This window comes from Sardina pilchardus, chromosome 7 (assembly GCF_963854185.1).
Source record: "Sardina pilchardus chromosome 7, fSarPil1.1, whole genome shotgun sequence".
NCBI classification, from domain to species: domain Eukaryota; kingdom Metazoa; phylum Chordata; class Actinopteri; order Clupeiformes; family Clupeidae; genus Sardina; species Sardina pilchardus.
Window position 1 is genome coordinate 17,618,550 of NC_085000.1, and position 10,675 is coordinate 17,629,224.

At 47.1% G+C, this 10,675-nt stretch overlaps 1 protein-coding gene across 2 annotated transcripts in view; it reads right to left on the reverse strand.

Moving 5' to 3' along the window:
- The window catches only part of LOC134087472 (fibulin-2-like), a 49,779-nt gene extending 39,646 nt beyond the window's left edge, over positions 1–10,133 (reverse strand). Inside the window, exons 1-2 of one of the 2 annotated variants that reach the window (XM_062540983.1) lie at positions 10,012–10,133; positions 2,640–4,210 (exon numbers count right to left, since the gene is read on the reverse strand). In XM_062540983.1, coding sequence (XP_062396967.1) covers positions 2,640–4,026 — 1,387 coding nt within the window. In that variant the 5' untranslated portion in view covers positions 4,027–4,210; positions 10,012–10,133. Of the gene's footprint in view, positions 1–2,639; positions 4,211–8,746; positions 8,842–10,011 lie in introns of those variants that run through there. The other variant, XM_062540984.1, reaches the window with a different exon arrangement.
- Positions 10,134–10,675: the final 542 nt, after the last annotated feature.

Genomic DNA, 10,675 nt, shown 5'->3' on the forward strand with positions numbered 1-10,675 from the left:
GACCCTGGAATCGTGTCTGGCAAACATAAGAGCAAAGCCCTTGGCATGCTGAGTGGTCTCTCAGGTGTAGCCTAAAGTGACACTGCTCACCACTGCATGACTACTCTGACAGAGCAGTTTCTCAAACACAGTAGAAGATACTGTGTTTGAGAAAGAAGCTTGTACAGGATCTTGCAGCATTCGACTGTTTTAGGGGAAAGACACTATCTTGGGAAAAGGCCATTTCAATGACTGTAATTCTGGATCTTGAGAGAGAGTTGTGTGCAGTGGTTACATGAGTCTTGTAGCAGTTCAGATTGGATCTGGTGGATCTGACCATGTTTGCTCCTGACCTTGGCCTGTTTCCACCGGCAACAAGATAGAATGCTAAGTGATTCTAGAACATTATCACCATATCATCTCTTCCTGTCATCTTCCTCTACGCTACCCCCCCCCCCCCCAACCTCAGTGCTGGTGCCAGTCTGGCCGACAAGAGCCCCCGACTTCCGGCCCTTCGCAGTCCCAGCTCCCAGTACCCCAGAGAGCTGTCTCTCCACAGATAACACACTCTCACCACCTTCCTGCAGCCTGGGGGGAGTGGTGTGTAGGAGTACTCAACGCAGACAGTATATGGAACCTATCATCTTCACTGGGACATGCCGCGCTTTGGAACGAGTCCAAGTCCTCCCCCGACACAACCTCACCCCCCTCGTGTGAGTCACACAAAATATCATTTGCGTTCAGCGCTAACGGCAAATTGGCTCATGTCACGTTAGCAGAGACGTCCTTGGCCACTGTCAGTGTATCACGCTATACGCAAACAAAGTTTTTTTTTTGGCTATTGACCCAACCAAAGCACTTATGTTTTATCACCTTCGACTCACAAGCACAAAACCGATAAGACCCTGGAGGGCCTCCAAGCTAGTTAGTGCTTATGGAATGTGGACGACAGGTATTCCAGGTCTATCAACACCCCACATCGAAGGGCTGCAACCTAAAGAAAGCAAAAGGGGGAAAAAAAGCCCTCCGTGCATTCCTATGGAGACCAGGTGGTGAAAAAGAAAGGGGAGAACAGGCCTCAGCAGTGAGGGACGACCAGAGGGAGAGTGCCCACACGTCGAGGTTACGAGGGTCGACGCAACGACTGTTTACTAATCCCACAGAACACATAGTCGCGTTCGCACCGTTTACACGAGGGCTCCGAGATGCCAGATGTATGTATACGTGCACGCATACCGCATAGCTGTTTCCCCTTTGGATTCCACAGTGAAAGAAAGTCATTTGTCACCACGAGTCAGCTCAGCCCTACTGCTGTGCGTATAGACTTCCCCCCTTGTAAAACAGCCCGCGAACTTTGCCTGACAACATGTAGGTCAAATTTCTTGCACACTGGGGTGTCCAAATGACTGTAGACTGTGGCTATCTGTCATCAGTGACTTACAAGACATTTAAACATACTCTTGTAAGTTAAAACTAAGAAATAAATGGTTCAACATGAACAAATATCTGCAATTGAAACATAAAGAACATCAAAAAGGGAAACTTGGTTTAATCGGCTAAATTTACAACCATAAATAGAACAGCAGCTGTCTGAGAATCACCCATTTCACTTTTTCTCTTTAAGTGTATGAAGGATTGTTCACACATATCTGATTTTCCGAGTCCACCTGTTGAAGAACTGAACACACCTGTCCCTTTAACAGCCGACCACGAAATCCAAAACAGATTTGGTCCCTCCAGTGCTATCTAGTGATCCACCCTCCAGGCCTTTAATCCGTATATCATATGCTGTCCACAGTCAGCTAGCGTTCAGGAACTTTCATCGCCTGTGGGGTGCTTCTATCACAGGGCTGACATACTGTAGATGATGATGATGATGATGATGATGATTAACATGCAATGGGGCCAATGGCACTAGTAGCCTCTGGAGTTTTATCCAGGTTGGACTGTGGCATGCCTTTGTAGCCTATTCCTCCTATTGGAACGATGTGGGACAAATGCCGAATCTCATTGTTAATTTAGCACGAAACAATCTCAGAGAGATCGCTGAAGGCTAGCTAGTTCTGTCATGAATTGTTATTCTGTTTTTGAGAAGCATGTGTGTTGGACGTAGAAAATGTTACTACGAAGGCTGTACAAACAAACTGTCAGATTAAATTTGGAATGTTCCTAAAGATGTCAAATCTCTTGAGGGCGTTGCAAGGGAAATGGTGGGTGTTTCTGTAATAAATATTCTTTTTCACTCTGTGCTGCGTCAATGCCAGCTAACATTTAAAAGCAACCTTTCATTACAAACACAGGATATGACACTGGAGACATAAATGAATCACTCGACACATTTAAAAGCCGATTAAACCACGCATGTACCAGTACCCAGCCAGGTAAAACACAAGAGTAATTATAACAATATAATAACAAAGGCTGTGATCTAAGCACTCGGGTCACACAAGCTCACAGGTATTCATGCAATCAACTCAATATGGTCTTCAAGACATAACTTGAATTTCAAATGTATCTAGAGACCCACTCGGTTGTTCCGTTTAAGGTCGACATGACTTTGACATGACTCGAACATTATTCCCCCCCCCCGCCCCCCTCTCCCACCCCAACCCCCCCGGGGCTGTGCAAAGGAGAAGATAAAGTGGGACGTGTTCACTCACACTGGTGGGCGTAGGGGCTGTTGCTGTTGCTGTGGCTGCCGCCGCGCTCCTCCTGCTGCTGCTGCTGCTGCTCTCCCGTGTGGTAGTGGAGCAGCGTCTGCGACTGCCTCCTCTGGCTGCGCTCGCGGTCCTCCCGCACCTTCACGGGCGGCGGCCTGGACGGGCTGAACTTCAACGAGGGCGGGGAATCGTCCTGGCGCCCGTCGCGGGAGCCCGGCAGGTGGTTTTCCTCCTGACCGGCGGCGGCGGCACCGTGGCTGTCCCCGTGGCTGTCTCGGTGGCTGTCCCCGTGGCTGTCCCCGTGCCCGTGCCCGTGGTGAGTCTTGCGTCTGGGGTGCCCCTCGCTGTGAGCGGTGTGCGGGAGGTCCTCTTCCGGGGCTCCTCTCTGGGGCTCCTCCTCGGCGTGTCGCCGGCTCTGGCCCTCGGGGGCCTCCCGGGGCGGCCCGTGGTGCTTTGGGGCCGGGGCTTTGTCCGCTGCCATTGTCCCCTCCTGGTGCCTGGAGGTCGCCGTCTCCGCGGCGGAGGGAGGACTCGACATGTGCTCCTCTGCGGCGTCTCTGGTTTCGTAAGCCCCCTGCGCCTCCCTGAACTCTTGTCTGGGGCCTCCTCCGGAGGAGGAAGCGTGGGAGGAAGATGACGACGTTTCGGAGAAGGAGGGAGGCGGGGAGGTCGGTTCGGCGGGTTCGCCCGCGTCTCGGGTGTCCGCCGTGGCGAGGTCCGTCGGGTAGTCGTAGTCTTCGTCTGCGGGCGTGTCTGAGGGATCCTCTTTGTAGAGGGGCAGGAAGTTACTGAAGGTCCCGGGGTGGGCCTGGCTGTCGCTGCCCTCCGTGGTGGACGCTAGCATGGGCTTCTTGACCTTCTGGGGGTCACAGCCCGGCACTGGGGAGCACATGAGGCTGCCGCCGTCTTTGGGGCAGTGGCACACCTCGCACGGGCTCATCTGGAAGGTGTGTCCGGCCTCGTACTTCTGGCTCTGGTGGACGCAGCCGACGCGCTCGCACTGGGCGCAGCCGTCCATCGGCGTGACCGTCTCGATGCAGTTGCGCGGGATGTCCGGGCACGGGATGAAGTGGCAGGTGATGCGGCCGCCGCCCGCCGGGCACGAGCACTCCGTGCTGCCGAAGTCCACGAAGTAGGACTCGTCCTCGGGCACCTTGCCGCCGCGGAAGCCCGCGTTCAGGCAGTCGTAGTACTGGTAGCCCTCGCAGGCGCAGCCGCGCTGCAGGCACGACGAGCAGCACGCGCCCGTCTCCAGCACCTCCTCGATGCAGTTGTCCACCACCGGGCAGTCCACCCCGGTGCAGTCCCGCTGACCCGCACTCGCGCCCAGGCAGAGCACCAGGGTGAGCCCGACCACAAGAGCTCTTATCTGGCCTGAACAGGCCATCTCTTCGGATTATTTATTTATTTTCCTTCTTTTTTTTGTGTGGATTTTTCGGATCCCGCAAGCCTCAGGGCTTTCCAGAGGGGAAATGAATAAAATACTCTGTACAGTCCTCTGCACTCCGTCAGGAATCTGAACAGGGCCCGCTCTGTCGTAGCGCTCCCTTTGATCACTGGCCTTTGTTAACCTGCAGCATCGAAAAAAAAACGAGAGAGAGTTATGTTAGGCAGGTAGAGCTATACGGCACGCATATTTCCTGCTAGGCTATTTCATCCAGTCTAAATAGTTCATGCGTACAGCTGAAGCAAAACAGCTCAGTCAAACTGATCTAGCCCCAACCACATGGTGGTCTGAAGACCTCAAATGAAAACATATCACTTTATCAGCGCTATATAGCCATGCATTCCACGGCCCATTTCATTCTACATAACCACATGCTTTTGTTTAAACTCCACGGGTTCAGTTTTGTTGATGTGTATATTGATGAAGCCTGTGCTCACACACTAGACAAACAGAAGACACAGGACGCTCAGCCCTGCATGGATACTTCTCAAATCTGCTGATATTTCACACTCATTTTTAAAACCGTGGGCATGAATTCAAATGTAAAGACCGTAAATCTCTCGCCTATATTAAGATAAACAACCAAATGTAAACACTGGAAGACATCCAAACATTGCCTGGAGAAATCACATATCAACAGTCAGCACCACAACTAGATAACATGAGATATGTAGGCCTAAGGTCCATCTTAAACTCACAATTTACAACAAACTACTTATTACAACCTTTCAAACAAACAGTTAGCATTCAAAGTTGAATATGCACAATATACACAATATTGATTCAGTTGATTGCTTATGTTTTGTTTGCATTTCTCTACACACATGCATGGGCTACTGTTACAAGGTGGCTATGAGCTCCAATGTGATTTGCTGTAGCCTCAGACCACGATGTAACGTTCCGCAAAAACCTTAGTCGCTAACCTACACGTAGGCCTTGATGTAAAGACGTGGAAGTAAGACCTAGCTGTGTGGTTGAAACGTGTGTGTGTCAGCTTTGGCAGAGTTCCAGCAAGAGGTCACTTGTAGCTCGAGACAGGTTCAAAATTGCCGCACTCAGAACGAGCAAACGCACATGAGGGGAATAACAGCCGCCAGTCTTTCTCGAAGACCTAATTGTGAGCCCAGGACTCAAGACATGTATTAAATTGAACCCAATTAGCCACAGATAGTGACATTACTGAAGCCCCACCCATAAAACAGTTCTTGCCCTACCATGTGAACCTAACCTAGTCTGGCTCTGTCCATCTACGCACTTCCGCTCATTTTTCATTTCATTCTGCTTCAGTACTTGACTGGCACAGATGTGCTTTCAATGGATTTCTCATGCAGAAAACCAACCGAAAGCCACCAACCAACCAGCAAACAGAGGGGATGGCTGACAGTGATTACGTTTAAGGCTTTTACTAGGAGGCAGAGCCTTATGTTACGCCACAAAACATTGGTGGTTGGTTGAAACTTTAAAGACACTCCAATGATTTTAAACTTCAAACAAGTGTTCACCCACCAGGATGAAGACGTTTGCCAATGACGCCTGGCCAAACTCTTTGCACAAAGAGAAGCAAAGAAACGTAGAGTCTGGTTTACGAAGAGGCTGACCGTAACCTATCCTAACAATACAAAAAACTAAACAGTTACATCAAGGATAAATATCTGATTTAAACCAACAAAGACCACACATTGCATATAGAATATAGAATGTATATATATATATATATATAATATATACACACACACACACACACGCACACATACATAACCCATCAGTAACCATCATCATGGATGTTTCTGGTGAAACTGCGACATAAAGTTCAGCATCATGCATGACATGCATGCCTTGATCACACACAGTCATTTTTGGTCTCCCCCCGTACCCATATTGTGCAGAAAAGCACTCATTACAGCCAGACAAGTCACTCTGCCTCTGCCTGGCTCGGATACAGTGGCCCATGCAGGTGCTGGGTTTGATCCCAGTTCAAAGACATCCTCGGAGCTGTTTTTCTAAGCTGGGAAAGGATATTAACCAGGCAATTAGTCTGGCCAGCGAAAATGAGACACAGACTCAATATAAACCCGACACAACTTACCTGGTAGACGTCTCTCAGCCCTTGGATGCCAAGCGATAAAAATAGCAAGGGGCTATATGGCGCTTGAAAAGTTTCACTCCAACATATAGTGTCAAAATTCTTTTAAAAATTTGCAGTCTGTACTATTCAGACTATATCATTTTGTGATGGGGGAAAATGATGTAAAAATTACCATAAATTTCAGCACATTTAAGGGTAACGGTTCGAAGCATGCAGTAGATGGAGAAAGTGTCCAATTTCTTCAGCAGGTCTTGGCAGCACTTCAGTCACAGATAGAGTGGGAGCGTGAAGGCAGGCTTAAGCAGAGCTACACCTTATTCAATATTCCACTCGTGATGTGGGGAATACAGTATGGAGCGAGCTTGTTTATTAGCGTGCACAGGAAATGTCAATAAAAACCACAGAATATTTAGAAACAAGTAACCCGAAGTGTGAACAGACTCTACGAAGCAGACTCGCTCTGTGTCGATATTGAGTTTCAGACACCAGATGGTTTCTATTTGGCTTTCCTGTTAGATGGCAGTGCACTGTTTTAAAAGAACCAGTGGGATTTACATGGGCACACTATGTAGCGCACATTTCAAAATACTGCTGATTATACCATTTCCTCCAGACAGTACTTCAACAAAAGAAATATCTATTTTGGTGGAAAACATTGTTTTCCATTTGGCACAGAGTTAAAAAAAAATCAATAGCCTACTTTTGAATGTGTTTATACAGCAGTAGTCAATTTTTATGCTTCAATTTGCATGAATGGCCTTTTTGCTAAAAATCGCACAAAAACAAATGGCATCTACTGTACTGCTTATGAGACAAAGTCTGCCTTCAATGAGGTCACAATAGCATACAGACGTGAACATGTGGTTGACTACTGGCACAGGGCAAAAGTCAGTCCACACTGACATGTTATATTTCCCCTCAATAGACACCTTCTGCGCTGTTGTGTACATGTGTGCACAGGGAAACCTGCTCAAACATGTCTTCATGCTCTCGGCTCGAGCAGATAGCCTCTGCTGGGCGTCTGTTTTCCACATTACTGCCATTCAAAATGAACATCAAACTGCGCATAGTGATGTGACACTCAGTGTTTAAGAACCCACGGGGGCAAATGTTTGTGGTGGGAAGCTGGGAACAAGAAATCAACAGTCATATCTTCATTTTCTTTCGCATGAATGACTATGTTCTTCCTCCCATCTCTCCTTTGGCAGGGAAAAAGAAAATAAACGCAACCAGCACTAATGGCTTACGATTATCCTCAGTCAATCTTCTGTGGTGGAAGGCTTTCCCTCTGCGATGGCTCTACGTCTGCTAAATCAACCATTAGGCTCATAAACGAATACTCAGCAGCAGGCCGAGTCACAGCGTGCTTTTGATGTATGATAGTCAGACACCCGCAGCCAATGCAGAGTCTCATATAGACGTCAGGATTGATGTAAAACCACTTCAGCCCCTGTGGAGTGTGTCCCTCTCTCTCTCTCTTCTTCTGGCTCTGTCATTCCCCCCCCCTCTCTCTCTCTCTTCTTCTGGCTCTGTCATTCCTCCCCCCCCCCCTCTCTCTCTCTCTCTCTGTCCATCACATGAGGCCACCTAATGAAAAGAACATAAGTGCTCTCCAGACATATACACCCCTCATCAGTGCATGCTTTGTGCGGGAGCCTTACAGCAGCGCATGTTGACTGACCCATAACTAACACTAGCTCCCCATAGTACACCCATGCCATGGCTGAGCCTGCTATTGTTTTATGTTGACTTTGACACATGTTAATAGGTGGTGTCATCACAAAAGCAAATACCAAGACGCCCTGTTGGAGCTTGCCCCTATGTTTAGCCTTTGTTTTGGTCATTATTCTCTTTAGAAGAAGAGATAGCCTAAGTCAGTGGCAGCTTATCTGCAAGTCAGAAGCTGTGATAGGGATATCAACCTGATGGAAGACATCTGGAGAAACCCTTTTATGTGCTTGTTAAGATGCAGATAACGTCCCTGTCTGACACGCAGAATTTCCAATTCAGTGCAAATATATAAGCATTAACGACACTCGTTATCATCAATAACAATGTGTATTAGCCCCGAAAAAGTGCTTGTTTGTCAGTCCATGCCCGCAGTAGAAGTGATAAAGGGAAGAATCCCACGACTGTCGCACATCAGCAACACCAAACCATCAGCTGTCCATTTCCACGCATTTCTATTCAATTCACAACGATAAATTCAACAGCAACACTGAACTCTTGAGGGTATTATTTCAAGTCCATGACACGAAATGAACATTACATTTGTACAAAATTAAATAAATTAAAAAGGATACGAAATTAAACCCATGTGTTCTCTATTTGAACATTCTGGGATTCATAACAAGATGATATAGATGTTTGCTATTCGAAAAATAACCTACCTAGGTAGAAAGTTGAAGTTGTCCCCAGTTTTAATCACAAAGCTTGACATAAGTTAACTGTTGAATGGACACTTGACCAACTTTTTTAAGTTCCTAGAGCAACACGCATATTTTAAAAACACTCGTTCAATAAGTTTTTATATTTTTTTCTCAGCTAATGTACAAATTACATGACTCATCTTACCTCCAGTTTCACGATGTTTCCACCAACTGTGAACATCCCAGAAAGTTGGATGAGGAGAGCAACGCGCACTCGTGTTTGACTTAGCTCTGCGCTCTCCGCAAGGCAGGGGGTGTTTTCACCAAGGGGAGGGACATGTTTTTTTTTAGTGCCACTACGCAGTCAGCCCTGAAGACACAAGAAAAATCCTCTAACCCCTTTCATAAGTGTTTCCATCTGGAAACAGCACGTCTTTGATAAACTGTGTTATCGCTTCATCCTTCTGATATAGTCAAAGAATGTGATGTCTGGCAACCTTTAGCTAAGTATTTGTTATTGCTTCAACACTCGGGCATCTTGCCACATTTTGGGGCAATGACTTAACCTCTCACTAATCTGATTTCTTATAGGCTACTTTCTAACCAAAATGTTTTAATGTAGCCCTACTTCACTATGGTGGCTGGTCCCATATTTATTATTATATTTTCCAATTATATAATAATATAACCAGTTAGAAACAACAACAACAACAACAACAACAACAATAACAATAACAATAACAGCAATAAAATAATAATAATCAACATAAGTAAAGGCCTCACTCATGAAAGCATTCAAATGAATCAGACCTTATGAAATCAGGTCATGATCTGAGGGAAAATTGCATTGCCAATGAATGCAGGCAAGCCCAGGCACCGACAATAAATCATCTGAGGAGAGAGTGTGACTTTAAGAACCGTTGGTGCACCACCAGAAGCACATGAGCACAATGGCAATTTGGGGGGACAGTGTGGTTGAGCGGAGAGCTCCACAGGGTTAGGAAAGGCTATGCGCACACTATTGTATTGGAAACCCTCCATGACAAATCAATGACATGGATGAAGTAAGAGCCAAGCAGATTTTTCTCCTCCTCACATCATGACTTGAATGACTTGGCTGACTTGATTAGTATGATCCCCAGTAGATTTATCCTTTGGGATGGGGAGCTGAAGTGATACTTTGCATTCCCTTGTCCTTCAACAGATGACTTTGTTTATTGACTTGTGATAGAGAAAACTCAATGTCACACATATACAAAAAAAAAAACTCTCTCAAAGGTTCTGGAATGCATAATTCTTGTTGCAACTGAGCTGACAAACACACACACGCACACTCGCGCGCGCACACACACACACACACACACACACACACACACACACACACACACACACGGTGATGGCAACAAAACAGCATCTAATAGGCTTTCTCTACAAATGCAGTGCAGGTACCACTCAGTACAGTGTTCTTACTTGAGGGGCATCACCACGGCCTGGCATTGAGTGTGTCTGGCAGTCACAATGGCTTCGCTCTAATCCGCTCTGGTGGGCCTGATGACTTGAGCACATGAGTTAACTAGCTCTGGAGCCTTCTTGTGTCCAGGGGTGAAGGGTTGCAGTGGTGGAGGGGGGGTCGGGGTGGGGGCTGTGTCACCAGGGGTTTAAAAGGCTCCCACAGACTAATTTGACACGTGGTCTCTGTGACTTTGCAACTTCGACACACGCTCGACTGCACTCCAAAGGGCACCTCTGATTTAAGCTTTTTAGCGGGCTGACATTGATGAAGATGATGCAAAAGCTGGCTAGTGTTGCCACTGTGTGTGTGTGTGTGTGTGTGTGTGTGCGTTAGGGTCTGCCTGAGAGCTCCACAACAATAAGGCACACTGATTAGCCTACAGCTGCAACATTTAGATGCACTTTCTATCATGCCGCTAGTGCTTCACTATCACCAGACAACACTTTATGGAGCTATATGCCGTAAGATCCCTTTTGGTGTCAAAAACACGACACAAATCCTTCTCAACACAGCAATCTGTACACAGAACAAACTTCAAAAGGAAAGTATGTTTCCTGGCCTCCTGATGCAATCAGCAGTCCCTGGATGAACAGCGGAGGGGCACGCACTCAGGGTGGTGGA